The sequence below is a fragment of the Sabethes cyaneus genome, chromosome 1 (assembly GCF_943734655.1).
Source record: "Sabethes cyaneus chromosome 1, idSabCyanKW18_F2, whole genome shotgun sequence".
NCBI lineage: Eukaryota > Metazoa > Arthropoda > Insecta > Diptera > Culicidae > Sabethes > Sabethes cyaneus.
The window spans coordinates 76367801-76387221 of record NC_071353.1 but is presented as its reverse complement, the minus strand read 5'-3'; the positions used below and the strand labels follow the sequence as shown (position 1 = coordinate 76387221).

The 19421-nt window shown below is 40.2% G+C and overlaps 1 protein-coding gene across 1 annotated transcript; it reads right to left on the bottom strand.

The window, feature by feature from the left end:
• Positions 1-691: 691 nt before the first annotated feature.
• Positions 692-1465, bottom strand: LOC128745852 (uncharacterized). The gene has a single exon (XM_053842922.1). It carries the CDS (start codon positions 1463-1465, stop codon positions 692-694), a length of 774 nt encoding a protein of 257 aa, XP_053698897.1.
• Positions 1466-19421: the final 17956 nt, after the last annotated feature.

The following is a 19421-nucleotide window of genomic DNA, read 5'->3' as shown; positions in this document are numbered from 1 at the left end:
GAGGTACAGGGTAGCGATCCGGAATTGTTACCTTATTAAGACCACGGTAATCACCGACGAATCGCCATTGCCCATTTTTCTTTGGAACACAGTGTAGGGGACTCGCCCAACAGCTACTAGAAGGCCGACAGATCCCCAGTTCTGACATAATTTGGAATTCTTTTTTCGCCGCCTCTAGTTTATCTGGTGCCAGTCGTCGAGATTTGAAAGCAACAGGCGGCCCTTTGGTTGTAATGTGGTGTTTAACATCTCTACTGTACCGCCAAACGCATAGTCGCGGGGAGAGTTATTTCTCGAAATTCAAGGACCATATCTCGGAATGGATGATCACAGTTAACGGTTGTTATTCCATAGATAGCCGAAGAGGTCAATCCGCCTAATGTATGCATCTTTGTTATGCCTGTGATTCTGGAGGTCAACAATTAGTCCGAAAAAAGACAAAAAATCGGCTCCTAGGATGGCGATAGTCACATCAGCTACCAAGAAATTCCAGTAAAAACGTCGACGAAGACCCAAGTCAGTGGTAATAAAACGAGACTCATATGTTTTAATGTTCGTTCCATTTGCAGCGTGTAATCGAAATACGGTCGGTCCCTTTTGGCGATCTTTGTATGTGGCGGGTATTATTGAGACATCGAAGCCAGTATCTATTAGAAAACGTCCACTTTCGCCGATTGAAATGGACCGCCATCTAGTTTTTTGATGTGTCGAATTTGCATGGGTCACGGCACTGGTGCGCTTTTTTTTTATATTTCCGATGGTACCAGCATAAACCATCCGATTCAGAATTGCCCCGCGACATCGAACGAGATCGACTTCTGGGACGAACACCTGACGTTTTTAAACGACGAATTTCAGCTGTCAAGTTAGTAATTTGCTCGTGGAGGCTGCTGAGTTCACCTTCAGCTGACGATGTCGTAGCAGCAACAGCGGCAGCGGTAGATTCGACTATCTTATCCGCCATCTCTGCGAGCTTCGCAAGTGTACCATCACTAATAGACAAGATCGGTTTAGCCTTGTCCGGCATTCTCTGTAAAAATAGCGCTCTCAGCACATCGTCACTGATATTCAATCCAGCTTCTAATTCTTGCATACGGGCCAGCAGATGAGTTGGTCGCATATCGCCTAGATCACATGCATGTAGTAATATTTCTAATTTGCCTTGTGCAGAAACCTCAAACCGAGAGATTAATCGTGCTTTAACTTTGTCATATTTCTCCTCTACCGGCGGATTTTGAATTAAATCGGACACATGGCAAATGACTGATTGGTCGATTTTACTGATTATGTGGTAATATTTTGTTTCGTCTCTTACAACGCCTGCTAGCACGAACTGTGCTTCCGCTTGTACAAACCACATCGCAGGATCGTTCTTCCAAAAATCAGGAAGCTTTACCGAAATGGCAGCCGTTGTTGCTGCTGCTGGTTGTGGAGCCGTTGCAGCTGCTGCTGGTTGCTGATCCATCACAAGCGGCAGGGAAAACAATATGTCGTCGGTCGAATTTTCGATGCAATGTTTTACTGAATTCGCGAAATTATAAACCGCTTGAGCATTTAATTTACACGTAACTGAAAGTTGGGGTCACCACTGTGGGATCTGTATCGAGAAAACGAGAAAAGCACGGTTTGTTATCAATTTTTAACGAGGTTTTTATTCGACCGAGATTTTAGTTTGTGAACGCTCGCGACGCTAGCTTATAATGAATAATAGATATATCGTTTTACATGTATGTGTAAACCCAATAAAGAAACAGGGGTGAAGTCAGTCACCACAGACTCTTATAAACATACATATGCCAGAAATGCAGTTTACATTAGTCTGTGATCTAATGATCTGATATAGTCCCACGTCACCCTTCCGCACAACCCTTAGAGCTGTATATCTTGTAGTTTTTTTTGGAAATGGATTAAAGATAAGTTATAATTTATGATTATAAAAGAACATGACTTAAGGTACTAGATTAAAATCGAGGCTACCCCGTATAGCATAGTCATTAAACATAATTCATAATTTAATTTGATTTTGTTTAGTGCGTACTAACAAGAGGCAGTAAAAATGTTTTAGAAATTATGCCAAATGGTATTGTGGCAAATGGGCGGCCACAAAAAAGATTGCTGGCTTGGATTAAGCTTAAATTTTCATCTTAATGCAACTAACCTATCTTACCTCGTGACCCGTCTTATCGCACCAAACCCTATACTTACAGTTTCGTAATTCGACGTTTTACAAGTTGCTTTTGGCATGCTCATATTTCGTGTGAAATTTTTACCTCTTCTTAGTAGTATAGAAAAAATAGTAATTATTAGGGGGATGTCGTGTACCTTTAAAGTATAATTTCTATAATACTAATACTATAATACTATATTACTATAATTTCATTCTTTTCAAATATTTTTATCATTTTTGGTTTTGAGCCGCCATTTGAGTCGTATGTATGTTTGTCGTTGAGTATGTTAATTTCCTCCATCAGCGCAGATTACCGGGTGGGATGTCTCGTAGTCCTTGGGGAATTGCCTGTCCTAGGCAATTAAGGTCTAAGGTAGTTTACTTTAGGACGTCTTTGCGCCGGTGGAGATGATCGGACGGATTCTCGGGATACAAATACACCACACATTTATATACTAGACTAACTATATTTACACTTAACAGAGATACATATTTAACTATAGGCACAGACAGCACGATGGCTGCTGGCGGATTAAGGACGCGGACTGACTAAGCATGTCGCTTAGTGCCTTATATAATCTATATGACAAACAATGTCCATTTCAATTTTTGATCCGCAATTGTCGTGGGTTATGCGGACTTATTTTAAATAATGCCTTGCAATGCCATATTGTTGGTTAGTGCGCTAAGCCGGCAGCGTCACTAAATCACTGGTCATTCACAGCGGGTAAAGTGAGGCCTCCATTAGTGCGGTTTGTACTCCCCAATAGGTGTATTTATTCTTACTGTAACTTTTTACTATGCGCTGATTGTGCTTGGTCGCATGAAGGTAGATTAATCTATCTTAATTCACGCTACGAAACTTCCTAAAGCGAAGTTTCCCGTAATTACAAAACAAGAATACCAGCAATTCACGAGACTATTCATTTGAACAAATTGTAAGGTGCGAAACGTAGGGTTGTTGACTTGTTGGCAGGATTGTGGTGTAACCTTTTCGATCGATACTAATAATGTGACTTGAACAGAACATTTTGCAGGAAGCCAAGAACTGGTTCCACCTGGAGGTGTTTTCAATTTAGTGTCTGTACTTCGAAATGGATTACTGGTAAACGGCACCGAGACCGACTTTCTGATTGTTTGCGTACCAAAGTATGTCCTGATGCGGGCTACTTAATTTGCTTCCACTGTCGGCAGTCGTTTGATTCGCCTAGAACTTCTACCCACTGGGGAACTATCGGTGATACCGAACTGGTACTGGAGAATCTTGATGACAACGACAACGATGGTGGTTACCGAAAAACGAAAGGCCGAAACAGGCGGAGTTGTATTGGTCAGTTGAATCCTAAATATACTTGGGATGAATGTCTTCGGTTGATGTTTGAACAAAATCTGCCGACTGATTCTGCTGGACAGATCGACACGATACGTGAGTTGATATACGGAAATTCAGAAACAGCCAACGGGGAAATGGAGCAAGCAGAGGACAAAGGTTACGCATTAGCGTACTTTAGTACGCCATGCGTCAAATTTAACTACGGCAAAACGGCTTTTGAGCTTAAGATTCCAAAGATAGGGGAAAGCTCGGTTGCAAAAAAGCGCCCAACTCAAACTGGTGTGAGCAAAAATTCAATATTCTCAGCAGCTGGTAAGTCTATTAAACAATGATTTCTCACAAATGTACATACCTCTCTATTTTAACAGCTTGAAACTACAGTGTTTTTCGTGCACATAATTGTCCCCAGTCATCTGTATAAACCTTCCTCCAAAATTAACGCTTCTGTTAGGCTTGTGAAGCTAATGGAAAATTATGTTAAACTACAAGGAGACTATGGTCTGTCTGAGGTGAGACTTAATTATGACGATTGAACTATTGTGTGGAATGATTGATTATTGTGTGGAAATGATGAACAATTCAATTTAAATCGCTGTATTGTACGTACAGCACGCAAGCAAATGTTTCTTTGTTATGCCGCGGTGTCGTCTTACCCGGAGTTTTCATTTCGAAAATCTATAGGTAAAAACTCATTTCTCATACTTTCCCTATTGATTACTACATGCCAACATTCTTTGCCGTTTTTCTTCCATAGGAGACCATGAGGAAGCTGCAGATGAGCAGCAAACATCACCACTGGAACACCAACCGAACTCCTCATCCGGCAGCGGCAGCAGCAGCAGTTGGAGCACCAAAAGTAGTAGCGCATCAAACAGCACCCGAAACAGATATGATAAACTCTCGTCCGTCATCGAATCAAATCGATCCGGAAGACGATCCGCCTACAGCACAGCATCCCTCTCACGAAGATTCTACACTGTCACCAAAGGTGGCAGCAAAAAGTGGCCGGACCTCATCTGTAGCCTTCGCTACGACATCTCCAATCGCTTCGACAATGTTCGAACCAGAACCCCCCAGAGATTTGTCTCTTCCAGAAAAGGTGGAAATAAAAAAAGAATCCGACCTACTGATTGAGAACCAACAAGCTGCACCCGAAGCGGATAACGAAGAAGAGAGTAAATCTCCAAAGCTCACCTTCGCTCACCTTGGACCTATGCTTACCTATGCTTAGACTAAACATTGCGATAGCTTCTGACCCGGCGACCTATCCGAACGCAAAAGATCTTAAAAACATTACCGCTGCATACGACAGTCAGTTGAAAAAATCGATCGAATCGGACTTCCCCGGAGCCGTTCCTCAACCACAGCCAGCTGCAGTCATTCGAAAGCCATGCAAGACCGAAAACGTCACAATCCCAATCAACTTTCATTGGCCCTTTCAGATACCAGTGTCCATGTGTGGACTATGTGGAATTCGCTTTTCGTCCGCTTCAACGCTGGAAGCTCACCAAACCTATTACTGTTCTCACCGCAAGGATGCCGACGAGACTGCCGAAGGTGTTAAAAACTCACACTCCAACGATCCGAACGGGTCGGAACCACCAGCTAAGGCTGCCAAAAACCGGTAAACAGTATGCCTGTACTCAATGGTCGAACAGCGCAGACAAGAAAGTCTTTAAATCGACACATGCTCCAATCATCACCGGCGCTTAATTACAATACTTCTAACGGCGAATAAGTACCGCTAGTCAACAGCTGCATCTGCAATTTCAGGCACAAGCAGCATCCGTTGTGCTTCAACAACAGCAGCAGCAGCCCCCTCAGGTCGATCGTTACTGCTCTAATTGTGATATTCGATTCTCCAGTACCAAGACTTATCTAGCACACAAGCAACACTTTTGCAGCTCCTGGCACCGAGAAAGGTAAAACTAGACTAACCCATTCACGACCGATTCTAATAAGTTTTATCCTTTTACAGTCAGTCCAACAAAAGTACCAAAGCTTTCACAAAAACCGGGTTCTCAGAGTCCTCCAAATGTAGCTAAAACACCGCCAGTAACAACGCATCAGCCATTCTTGGCAGCGCACTAGAGTGAGAAAAAAGAAGCAAAATTTTCAGTGGGAGCTTTTATTAGATGGTTTTGAATATATACTTTACTGTAGTGGCATATCTTATTAGGTACGTGTTTTACGCACAACGATGTATTAGAAAAATTGTTTTAGCGTTATTTAAGAAATATTTAAATATTTAAGATTAAGTTATTAAGTTATTTAATAAAATATTTAAGATTTTCAAAATGCCATCTTTCCTGATCGCACTAACGCTGTTTGATGCTTGCTATGCTTCAGCCCTAAGTTTAGCTAAGAGAAGGTTGAAAAATAAAGTCGCGTTACGAATATGCGTTCATTTTTTCATAATAATGTAAATTTTTTATTTGCGTTGCATAATAACGACTGCTGAGCACAGTAAAAATAAAAATAAAGTTATTTAGGCATATATATATATATATTATCAATTGGCCCAAACAGGCATAACATGCTCTTTTTGCTTGGTTTTTGCTCTTTTGACTACAGCGCCTCAGCCTAACGGAATTCGAAAAAGTGGTGTAGGGCAATTAAGATTTAATCATTATTGACAATATTGCCAAAGAACGTATTTATAGCTTTTCATTTGTATTTATAGCGCTATAGAGCGCTACATATGTGGTTGGTAGCAAAAAGAGCACTCTTTTTCCTACCAACGGGGAAGCAGCCCTATCATAAATATAAAAGAATAAGCTATACGTTCTTTAGCAGCTTGTCGATAATGACTAATTCTACAATTTTCCTATACACCACTTTTCCGAATTTCGTATGGTTGAGGCGCTGTAGTAAAAAGAGCAAAACCGAAGCGAAAAGAGGGAGCCAAGCATGGGCCAAATGGGAATATTCTTTTTTGTGGTGTATAAATTTCATAAGGCGATGTAATGAAATTTGATTTTCACTCAAGTGGTTTCATAAGGTAATGTAATGGAATTTTCTTTTCCTTCGAGTGGTTTCATAAGGTGGTTGAATGAAATCTTTAAAACAGCATTGATCTATTCATAAGGTTACATTTGATTGTTCAATCGGTTTGAAATCAAACTACAAATGGCTTCAGATAGAATTTCATAGTGACATTTTATGAAAGCCATAATCAAGTAATTATGGTTCTTTTCCATAAGGTAACTTGATGAAAATTTTATTTTTGCCTTGTGGCAAATTTTCATAAGGAATTTTAATGACTTTCACTCTGAAATTTTCCTCAGTGTAGCAGGCTCGTTTGGTGTTATGTCCGATAGTGACTCAATATCGGATTCAGAATTGCTGATGGTTTTAAAGTCAGAGTCGTGTGTATCGTTATGATAGTCGCCAGTGTTTACAGTTTGGTATGAACCACATGATAGAGTATCATCAAAATTACCACAACTCCCACTCGTTACAACGTTTCTGGTTTGTGGTGGAGGGTTGATAGCTTTGTGATGTCGGTAATCTGTTACATTTGACGAAGCATGATCTTCTAAGTACGCTTCTGCTGGATTAACTTCGTAATTAAGAGTGGGAGACAGGAAACGACGATTTCGATGAAAATGATTTCCGAAGCCATCCTGAACAATGTAGGAATGACCGTTCACATCGCGAATCACTGTACCATAGTGCCAATCCCTAGCATTCTTTCTGAACAAAACTTTTTGTCCCTCAGCCAATGGCGACAATGGCTTTGCACATCTGTCATAATAATCCTTCTGTCTTTCACGTTTCTGTTCATGCCTCGCTCGAATAGACGAGTTGTCCACAGCTAACCTAACCAACAAAGCCTCATCAACCGGCATACGGGTCTTTATTTGCCTTCCGAAGAATAGTTGGCTGGGTGACATCTGCATGCTGGCAATCGGAGTTGTGTTATACTCAAGTATTCGATATTGATATTGATGTACTTCTCCAACCTGATAGCACCGTTTTAAAATATTCTTTGCTATTGCAACAGCCTTTTCAGCAAGACCGTTGCTTTGCGGATAACGCGGGCTGGAGAATGTAAACGATATGTTATTTCGGTTTGCGTATTGATCACATTCCAACGAGTTAAACGGTACATTGTCACTACGTATTTCTGTGGGGTAGCCATAACTGTTAAAGAACTTATCAAATAGCTTGCATACGCTTGACATAGTTTTATCTTGCAGTTTGTCACAACAAATGAAACCTGAATATGCATCAACTATTACTAACCAGTCGTGTCCACCGTATTCGAAAATATCTGTTGATGCCTTTTGATATGGATAATCGGGTACTGTGTCCTGAACTAGGGGCTCTTTTTGGTTGTTTCGCTTAAATTTTTCGCAAGTCATGCAACTTCCCACCATTTCCTTTAAGTCATTCGTCATGCATGGCCAGAAGAACTGCATTCTTGCCCTGGCAAGTGTTTTCTCAACTCCCATGTGTGGTGCATGTAACCATTTACAGATGAGACTCTGCAATTCAGTTGGAATGATGAGCTTATGGTTCTTAAAAAGTAGTCCATTCTCGTAGTGTAATTCATGGCGGTATTTAAAGAAAAGTTTACTAAAATTATCTAGTGCATGGTATGGCGGCCATTTGTCCTGAACGTATTTCGCAATTTGCATGTACCGTTCATCCCGACTAAGAGTCTCCAGATAGCGTTCGTAGTTTTCTTGAGACATACAGGCACGTTTGGTCAACATGTGAACTGTACCATCGAGCTTTATATCACATTCATCCGTTGGCGGTAATGCAGCACGTGAAAGGCAATCTGCTACAAGAACATTTTTCCCAGGCGTATACACTAGAGATAATCCAGGGTATTTCAGTAAGGCCAAAAACATTCGCTGCAACCGAGGTGTAACATCATCTATATCGCGCTTTATTAGACTTTCTAGAGGCTTATGATCTGACTCGACCACAAAATCTCTTCCATACAAAAAGTTATGAAATCTTGAACAAGCGAAAACGACAGCCAGTAGCTCCTTCTCTATTTGCGCCCATTTCTGTTCGCTTCTGCTCAAAGTACGAGAAGCAAATGCGACTGGTCCATTTTCCTGTAGCAGTACACATCCCACCCCGTCTTTGGAACTGTCAGTTTGTACGTTGCAGGGTTTTGTAGGATCGAAAATAGCAAGAACTGGGGATTTGCCCAATGATTCGCAAAGATCTTTAAATTCCGTATCATGCAGATGAGTCCAGTTCCATTCTACACCATTATGGGTAAGATTACGAAGATGAGAAGTGCGAGTAGATAAATTTGGAATAAACTTCGCAAGGTACTTTAGCAATCCAAGCAATCGCAAAACGTCTGACACATTCTTCGGCTTAGGCATTTGCGTTACAGCTCGAACATCCTTATCTAGAGGACATATTTCTCCTACTCCTATCGTATGTCCCATGAATTTAACACGATTTTGACGAAATTGCAATTTGTCAGCATTAAACTTGACATTGTTTTCGCGAGCTCTTGCGATGACCTGAGAAAGAATACTATCATGTTCCTCCTCATTAGTACCTGCCACTGCTAAATCGTCAAAATATACTTCAACGCCTGGAATATCCCCAAATATTTGTACCATCCGCCGCTGAAACATCTCAGGTGCACTGTTCAAGCCAAACGGCACACGATTCCAGCGAAACCGGCCAAATGGCGTCATAAAGGTAGTCAAATCCGAGCTTCGAGAATCCAACTTCATTTGCCAAAAACCGCTCCTAAGATCTAGTACTGTGAATAAACGTTTACCTGATAAACGACTAAAAAGATCCTCTTGGGTTGGAATCAAGTAATGTTCCCGTTTAATGCATAAGTTCAAAGGCTTGGGATCCAAGCAAATTCGCAATGCGCCATTTGGTTTTTCGACCACCTGCATGTTGCTTACCCAGTCAGTGGGATACTCGACTGGAGAAATAACACCCTTTTTAACCATTAGTTCCAGTTCCTTCTTCACTCGATCGTGAAGTGCAAGAGGAATTCGCTTTTTATAGTGCAACTTAGGAATTGAATTAGGTTTGAGGCATATTGTGTTTGTTCCAGGAAACTCACCCAATCCCTCAAAAAGATCACTAAAACAATCCACAAATTCTTCCTTGGTAAGTGGTATAAAAATTTGATTAACATTGCACAACCGTTTGACTAAACCAAATTCACTGCACGTTTGCAATCCAAGGAGAGGTTCATATCCATCATCAACCACCAGAAATTGAGCCGAACGAGAAGTGTTTGTTGAGGGATCAAAACATGTCAACTGTGCTTTACCATGAATATTTATTTTGTTACAACTGTAATCGAAAACTGGACTATCGTCACACCTTAGAAGAGAAACACCAGCGTTTTTGAAAATATTAAAAGGAACGCAATTAACATCGGAGCCCGTGTCCAACTTAAATTCTACTGGCACATTATTAATATGGTACGTCTTTTTCCACCTAAAGATCTTTCCGCTGTTTTGAAGGTTAGAGATTATTCTGTAATGTCCATTTAAAGAGTCATATCTCTCACTACGTGCATTGTCCACATTATTTTGCTTACCTGCGTCAGCCCAATTTACGGAGTAAACCGATCTCCTTTGTTCCCCGGCACGAATCGTCTGGTTGGCACGGTTTCTTGGTTCTGCAGCTGAAGCCGTTTGGTTCACTTTGTATTCCGTACTCCCAATTGGTGTCGTTCGACTGCGCTGAACTCGATTTCCATCACCTTTCTTGCGGCAACACATCTTGAAATGTCCAGTTTCCCCACAGGTATGGCACACAGCTCGAACAGCTGGGCAGTTCCTTTTATGATTTCGGTTGTACGGTTTTCCACAGTTATAGCAAGTATTATGATTTATCACCGCTACCTCTTGCATTACACCTGATTCCGCTTGCCTCTGTTCAATAGATTTCACTTCCAATGGTCCCGCTTTTCTGTCGAGCAACTGTCTATTATCCGATGCCGCTTCGAAAATCTTACAAGTCTCAACAACATGAACAAGTGGGTCATCCTTTCCGTCTAGCAATTTCAACTGCAGCTTTTTATCTTGAATACCAACGATTATCCTGTCACGAATCATACGATCAGAGTATGATGTCTGGCACTCGGAACATTTAAAATCGCAATACTGGACCTGAAGTCTTAGCTCTGTTTCGAAATCACCGAATGACTGCTTTTCCTTTTGCGTAATTAAATTAAATTTAAAGGCTTCCATCGCCACATTCTTACGAGGCAAACAGTAATTATCAAAGGCCAAAATTACTTCTGCCAGTGTGCGTTGCACAAATCGGTTTCGATTACCAGCACCAGCGTCATCAACATTACGTACTTCATCATCACCTGCGAGAGCGGCAGCATTACCAACAACAGCAACACCAGCGAGAACGGGAGCGTCACCAACAGCAGCAGCATCAAGGTCATTATTATATGCATCGTCATTTCCGAACATATCCTCCGTAGCACCTTCATCTGGATATAGAGTATTATATATTTCAACTCCGCGCAATCCAACCATCCATAAAAACGTAGCTATTTTGTTAGCTTCACTTTCTCTCATTTTATTGTTTGCTCTCAAATATATAGCAAACGCTTGTTTCCACCGGGGCCATTCCTTTGCGAGATTGGCAGTATCAAGTGGCTGTGGCAAACGCATATCGAATCCAGACGCCATCTTGTACTCCTTTATGTGGCTTTTCCTTCGCTTGTTTTCGTCCAGTAAATTCAGATTAATTCAATGCACTAGTGGGCCATCATCGATTATCCCACTTCTGACACCATGTAATAATTATCAAACACAGTTTAATCACTGCGTAAAAGCTTTTTATTTACTGTTTGTATATATACAACTGGAGTGTATCAAGGACTATTCTCGACTGACGCAGTTTGGTTTTAGCTGTACATAAATGGCCCTAGCGTAGCGATAGCGACAATGCACGTATTAGTGTATGTGTGAGAGAGAGCAAATGAAAACTATGCACTGAGCAAAATTGTTATATTTATTACAGCTGGAAGCACTGATTACGTGGCGAAAGCGTGCTCTGCCAATACAGATGCATTTTTAAGGCGCAAAACAATACATGCTTCGAATGGTAGCCATTTATCCAGCCATCTTTGAGCCACTTTCGGTTTCCCCTTAACCCTCTAACGGGTAAGGCCGTCTGTAGACGGCCTTCGCTTTTGGTGCTCCAGAGTTGCATACGAAATTTGTTTTGAGTTGACAATATGCAAAATGTGTTCAGAATAGGTTTCTTGACATTTTGATAGTAATATCGCAACATCCTGACTATGCATTTAAAAGTTACCATCTTTCAAAAACAAAAATTCCGAAAAATTTCTAAAATAATTAATGCGCGAATATTCCCACTTTTACTTTTGGAGAAAAAGGATATCTAGAACAAAATGAATGACCTTAAATTTTTTTATGAGTAAATTTCATGCTTTATTTCAATTTTGTAATGTATTTGAATAGAAAAAATATCTGGGTAGAGCGTTAGGCATGAAAAACGAAAAAGCGAAATTGGACTTTTTGTACGCTAGCGCTGATCCAGATAATTATTTTTGTATGAAAATCAGAAGTTAAGGTTCTTTTGAGTTTACTTTCATGATAAAATAGTCATTAGCTTGATCGCATCGTTTTTACGATGTTGCCCGTTAGAGGGTTAATAATTTTCATTTTGCCTAGGCCTAACTTTTCCTATCCTATTCCATTTTTATTTCACTAGCTAAGGTCAAGATATGATCGTGGAAAACTTCAAGTCGCATGCGCATTAACAAATCCACGAAAAATGTACTTATTCAATACCCGAGGTTTCACTTGAAGTTTACCGTTGCTGCGGGTTGGTGTGGGAAAATAACATCCGCGCCACGAAGATCCCGATATTTACTGCTTTTCCTGCGTACAGCGCACAGTGTGCACTAAATTGGTTCGTGTACTCAATGGTCGCTTAAGCTGGTTGGCATAGGCTGGGCTTAATGGCTAGTTGTTACAAGATGCTGCTGGTTGCTGTTTGGTGTTATTCAATGTTACCGAATTCTTTTCAGTCAGCCTATCTCGTGGATGCAACCGGATGCAATGTCCGGCGTTGTATCGTACCGGGAAATATTGATGCTGAACGATGGAACAAGAACAAACATTTGTACAATAGTGTGTTCCGTGGCGAATATGTTCAATTGAAAGATATCCCATACGTGGTATCTTAGCATACCACCTCTTGGCAATAATAGGTGTCAAAGCTCTCGTAGCACATTTGGTCGGTGTTTAGTCAGACCCACCCTGGTGGATCACTGGATCACTTCTATACGTATCGGATCACTAGTGTGCCTGTAAAAGCACGATTCACACGATATTTCTGCAGCACCACACGTGATTTTCGCTGCATTATCATTTATTTCTTGTCCTAAAGGCAACGTTTTCTGTTAGTTGACAGTAAATTATTTTATCGATGAATTGTTATTGAGATTCATGTAAAATTCTTCACTTCTACGTGATTATGTTTTGTTGGTTTGATCGCATCACTTCACTGCCGTGTGAATGCTGCGTATTAAAAGCAAAACGCCTGTAGCGCCACCTCATTTTGTGTCGGTTTCAGGAAACATAGTAGATGCCCGGGGGCTGGTCAGACCGAACCAAGTCACAAAAACTAATTTCGAGAAAAACGAAGTCAAAGCTTGCTACTCTGAGTTGTTTAAAGGTATCAACCATTCGGAATGAGTTCATATCTCTGGCTATTTGTAACATTTATGCAATCTGATTAGAGCAAAATGTAGTTTAGGAAGTTCTTGATCGTTTGCTATCATTACCTAATTTTTTTAAATTTTGCGACTTGGTCCGGTCTGACCTAACACCGACCATTTGTCCTTACAAAATAGGGTTGCACACGGGGGGGAAAACTGCCTATTTAAGGGAAAAGATTACTGTCAAGCTAGACTTGTGAAAAATCTGCATGCATTTCATCACATTACATTACTGCACATGCATTAATCACGATGTGAAAAAAATTATGGGCCACTCGCCTCTTTCACAGGTCACATCAAAGTAAAAGATCAAGGCAAGATGATCCTTATATAGACCATCTTTAGTAACCGGAAAACTGTCTCGCGAGGTTCTTTTGTGCAGTGTTTGAAATTGTACTTTCATTTAAAGTTGTCTTCTAGCGAACAGTTATATATCTAGCCAACCTCTCCCGACTATATACGGGTCATTAGCCTTTTTCGGCAGGTTATACTCCTCGGTATCGTTAGCGATACAGGCAAATCAAGCAAAGTAAGCGAGCCCCTGGAATCTCATTCTGATCGTAGAAGTTATGTAAATTTGATTTACAAACTGTTGTCGACGTACAATTATGCCGTCAGCGCATTTTCACTGAAAAATTAACTAAAACAGTTTAATTAATTTTCACCTTCCCATTATAAAAATGTTACACATTATGCGCTTGTATAAAAAATGACCAGTTTTGAGCTTGCTCTCAAGCATCCATTTTCAATCCGAAATTCGTTTTCTTCGCTTCATTTAAAAGGTACGAGCCCAAACTTGCACTCAAAGTAAGTTAGGGAATATTTTGTTGACTAATGGCCACTTCAGCGTCGGTTTCGAAACATCCACTACCTAGTACCGGGGGATTTTTGAATTTTGAGATAATTTGTCTTGCGGCATATCAAATCACATCAGCTATTGATAAAATTAGACTTATGGAAGTACAATGGGGACATTTTGAAACCAAATGGCTACTTCACCATCGGTTCCGGAATATTCGGTAGCCGGTTTTTGGGGACATTTATAAATTTTAGCATAACTCATCTTGATGCACACCAAATTAGATCGCCTTGATAAACACCCCTAGAGTAATTTTGGCAATTTTATTTTGCTGGCGGAATGAAGAATACTTGTACTTTCGTTCAAAAAACAATCCGTTCGAAATGCAGAATGCGAGTGAAAATTAGAATGATGGAAGTACAATGGGGTCGTTTTCAATCTTAATGGCCACTTCAACAGTGATTCCGGAACATTAGTTAAGGGCAGAATAGAATGCTGCATCCGTTCGCGTGAATTTGACAGTTGACCCATGGCCAAAACTTTATATTTCGATCAGTCTTATTTTATTAAGTCGATGAGATTTGATGTGCCGCAAGATAAACTATCCTAAAGTTCAAAAATGTCCCCAAAAATCAGGTACCGCATGTTCCGGAAACGACAGTGAAGCGGCCATTTGGTTCCAAATGTCCCAATTTTATTTCCAATAGTCTTATTTTATCAAGCTGATGGGATTTAATGCGTCGTAAGATGAATTATCTCAAAAAATGCAAAATTACCCCAATAACAGGCAGTGGATGTTCTGGAATCGACGCTGAAGTGATCATTTGTCAACAAAATATTCTCTAACTTACCTTACGTGCAAGTTTGAGGTTCTACCTTTCAAATGAAGCAAAGAAAACGAATTTCGTATTGAAAATGGATGATTGAGAGTAAGCTCAAAATTGGTCGTTTTTGGACCCCAATGGAAATGTGTAACTTTTTTTGCCGCGCTTCTTCTAAATGTCGCTGAAAGCTAAAACTCCTGGTTAAAAATGACCCTAATGCACTAGGAAGGTTTAGTAAAGAAATGAAGCATGAACTAATATCTATATTTACGAATGATAATAATGAAATCGCGACAAATATTGAATTAATTTTAAAGCTTTATACACGCAACAACCATCAACATCCTTCCATAAGTATTTTAATACCGGCATCCACACTAGTTTATTGGCGTTCCGTGATATGGTGTTACCTATTCGTTTGTTTGTCTATCGCGCAATTGGAAAACTCTCAAAATCCAAATTTACCTGACATAATGGCAATTGTCGTTTTGGAGAAAATATTCCCCGTACAACGCGCTACACAATTTTTTGGCAGCTTGAAATCGTCGCAGGCAAAAAACGCTTGGCTAATAAATGAATTTTGCACACGCGACCTGAGATCAGCTCGCGACGAATTTGGCAACGGTTTCGTCCGCGACAGTTACAATTTATCGCGTTCGATAAGGTGTAAAATTTACAATAACATTTTCATCGTTTTTCTTGCATTTTGAAAAATAAGGTTCGATACCGGTGGTTTCGATAGTATCGATACTTTATCGCCGATACTTCGAAACTTGGTATCGAATATTGGTAAGTATCGCCGATACCAAGGTATTCGAAACTTTGCTTAGTATCGCCCATCCCCAAAATGAGGTAAACATCATGTATATGGAAGTAATTTGCGGTTTCGTCACTAAACGACTAACGACAATGACATTAGCTGCGGATTAGCATTGGGCGATACTGCGAAAAGCATCGATATTCGAATATCGATACAATTTTTGTAAAGGTATCGATCCCGTTGAAATATCGGGCGGCAAGTATCGATACCAGTGGTATCGATATCGGTATCGATACACTAACAGGGTGCAACGAAAACCACACTTTTGTTTATTATCAAGCTTAATTTTTTAGAAAATTATATGCGTGTGCTTTTACTACTGTTGATTCTCTTTCGTTCTCATACGAAATCTCGTTAGGAACGAAATAATAGCTGAGTCGGACTGGTCAGGCCTGCGGTTTTAAACTCTTTTGACCGGAAACTGCAACGAATTGCTCAGGATTGCTACAAAATTTATTAGAAAATCTAGTGGAATGATGGAAATGAAAAATAAATTTTAAAAATCGGACAAAAAGTACAAATCCGTTTTTTTAAGTTGGTAAACCGACTTTTTGCCAGATTGATCGGTCACCGGCTTTGCAAGTGAAAAACCGGCCGGACCGACCAGAAATCGACCACTCAGCCAAACGCTAGCAAATGCTTTTATATTTTGCATACGGTTTATGCTCCTTGATCGAAATGACTTACGAAGGGAAAAGTAGACCTGACTTAGCTAGAATGCGTCGTTGAATCTGCTTACTCGTATGATTGACGGCGGTTGCCAGAGATCCCTAATTTATGAATTCATCAACCCCTTCCAGTTCATCTCCGTCCAAAGTTATTTCATGCACTCAGGGTTTCTTCACTTAACAACGCAGTTGCGGCTTCATTGACGGTCTAGCGTATCCAACCACATCCATCTTCGAGTGCCAAGACAGCTACCTCCATTGAGGAAAGCAGAGCTTCACTCAGCAACTTGTGAGTTGTCTAATTGCATTTGAAATTAATTTTAAAATCGGAGCTGGAATTGCACTTGAGATTTTACTTAAAATTGAACCTGAAATTAAACTTGATATTGAACTTGAAATGGGAACTGAAATTTAACTTAGAATTGAGCATGGCATTATGCTTAAAATTGAACTTCAAATTGATATTGATGAACAAATGATATTGGACTTCAGTTTGAATCAATTTCAACTTGAATCTTTACTTTAAATTGAGCTGGAAGTAAGACTTTAAATTTAACTTAAAATTAAACTTGAAGTGGAACTTGAATTTGGACTTCAAATCACACTTAAAATTGGACGCGAAGTTAAACTCAAGTTTGGACCAATTCAGACTAGAATATATAAATTGGACTTGAAATTACACATGAAATAGGACTTATAATGAGACATGAAATTGAACTTGAAGTAGGACATAATAAAGAACTTAAAATTTTACTAGTAACTAATAGTGAATTGGATGTAAAATTTGACTAGAAATTATGCTTACAACTTTGCCAGAAATTGGAGTTAAATCGGACTTATACTTGAACTTGAAATAGGATTTGAAATTGAATTTGATTTTTTTACATCACCCAAGAAATCCGACTTTAAATTAGATTTCAAATTGAAATTGAAGTTTTACTTAAAATTTGATTTAAGACTGGAACTGGGAATGCATCTATTTTTACAGAGTTTATTTATCGAAAAAAAAATTAGCTGCCGCATTAATTAGGTACACCTCTTATTTTAATTTCTACGAGTTCGAGGTGGTCGGATAACATCTGCAGCAGAGAAATACGCAGAGGTATTCTTGCCGGAAGTCGTGCTTACTACGGATTCTACAAGACCCTAAAATCTGGCAAGCTTCATCCCTGTACCAAATGTACCATGTACAAAGCGCAAATAAGACCGATAGTCTACGGGCACGAAACGTGGACAATGCTCGACGGAGACTGATCACTTTTAGACGTCGTGTGCTTAGGATCATCTTTGGTGGTGTATGTGAGTACGGTCTATGGAGGAAAAACATGAACCACTCTGGCGCAGCTTTTCGGCCAACCCAGCATTCAGAAAGTTGCTGAGGCTGGAAGAGTACAATGGCCGGGACATGTTGTGAGAATGCCAGAAAACAATCCCGTAAAAATGATGTTTGCCTCGAATTCGGTTGGTACCAGGCGCAGAGGTACGCAGCGTGCTTGACGGTTAGACCATATGGAGCAAGTCCTGGAAAGTGTGGGACATTCGAGAAATTGGAGGCGGACAGCCATGGATCGAGTTTGTTGGCGGAACATTGTTATGCAGGTGAAATCCTAATGGACATCGCATTAGGATAAGTAAAGTATTTTAGTTTCTCTAGCATTTACTATAAAGGTATCGATACAAATATCGTCGTTTTAGCATCGATACTGGCCGGTATCGGGACGCTCAGTATCGATCCAAAATATCGATGTATCGGCTCAAAAGTATCGATTTTTTCGATACAGATACAGTATCGCCCAATGCTACTGCGGATCGTTTATGTAGGAGTGAGAGGGGAGCAAAGAGTGGAGAAGAGGATCCGGGAGTTTGGAATTTGATGTTTTTAATATTATTCCTACTGCAAACAGCTTCAGCGAGGTCCACAGCTAATGTCAAAAAATCTTTATATGTGTGCGTGGTGGAATACTTCATACACGAGTATTTCGTGTTCGCTAGTGTGGGTGCTTGAACTGTCAGAAAGCTCTATAACTCTGTTTCAAATATATTTGTCTGTATGTGTGCGACTGATATCTGACAAGTGACATATTGAGTGCTGCCAAAAAGTGAAAAACAATCAGGCAGGCTCAAAGTGAATGTTTTTAAAAGTTTTTTAAAGTTAATAAATTCAAGGTTTAGGTCGTAAAATGCTGCCAAAGGTAATATTTTTTTTTTTGTTTAGATTACAGTTACTTTAACCAGTTTTTGGGTCATTCGTGACTTCTGCGGGGTTGGGATTTGAACCCGGGTCAGGCGTCAATTTCCGGCGATAACCGCACGTTGGAGTTACTAGTTATCCTCGTCGATACCGTATGAGTGTCCCGATAATGCACAGCCGTTGATGGGGTACAAAACGCGCGGCTCAACATTGGACCCCTCTATTCCTGTCGGTGGGATTATTGAGTATAAATTTTGCCACACAGTCGTCCGGCAGCTTGGGATGACTACCCGATAAAAAATCCCCCCTACTTTTCCCCCGATTTAGTAGGTTCGCGTCGGCTGAATCACCCGACTTTGGACCCGACGAATCGGCCGATTGTTGCAACGACGCTTATGGGAGTTTAACAGGGCGATCTACCGATTCGTCGGTATGTTTAATCGATCGACTAAAACCGACTAAATTGGCTGTTTAGTCGGGTGATGAAATAAAGGTGTCTGATGGAACCAAACGAAATAGGTTGATTAATCGGGAGATAAAATTTGTCAATATACCGACGAAATAGGTGGATTAATTGGTGTATGTAGTTAACTTGCCTACCAAAGCCGATCAAATCGGTGGAGGAATCTGATGACGAAATACGTAAATCATACGAAATAGGTGGATTAATCGATAGAGAAAATTTTGTAACCTACGGAACCATACGAAATAGGTCGATTATTCGGGACATAAAATTTATCAATACAGACAAAATAGGTGGATCAATTTGAGCATTATATTGAAGTCTATAGAACCAAACCTAATTCTAATAAAATGCTCCTAATAATGCCCCGAAAGTGGCCCTCTTCAACAACTCCTCCTGCCTCAGGAACAGAAATGCCCACCGTGCGGGATC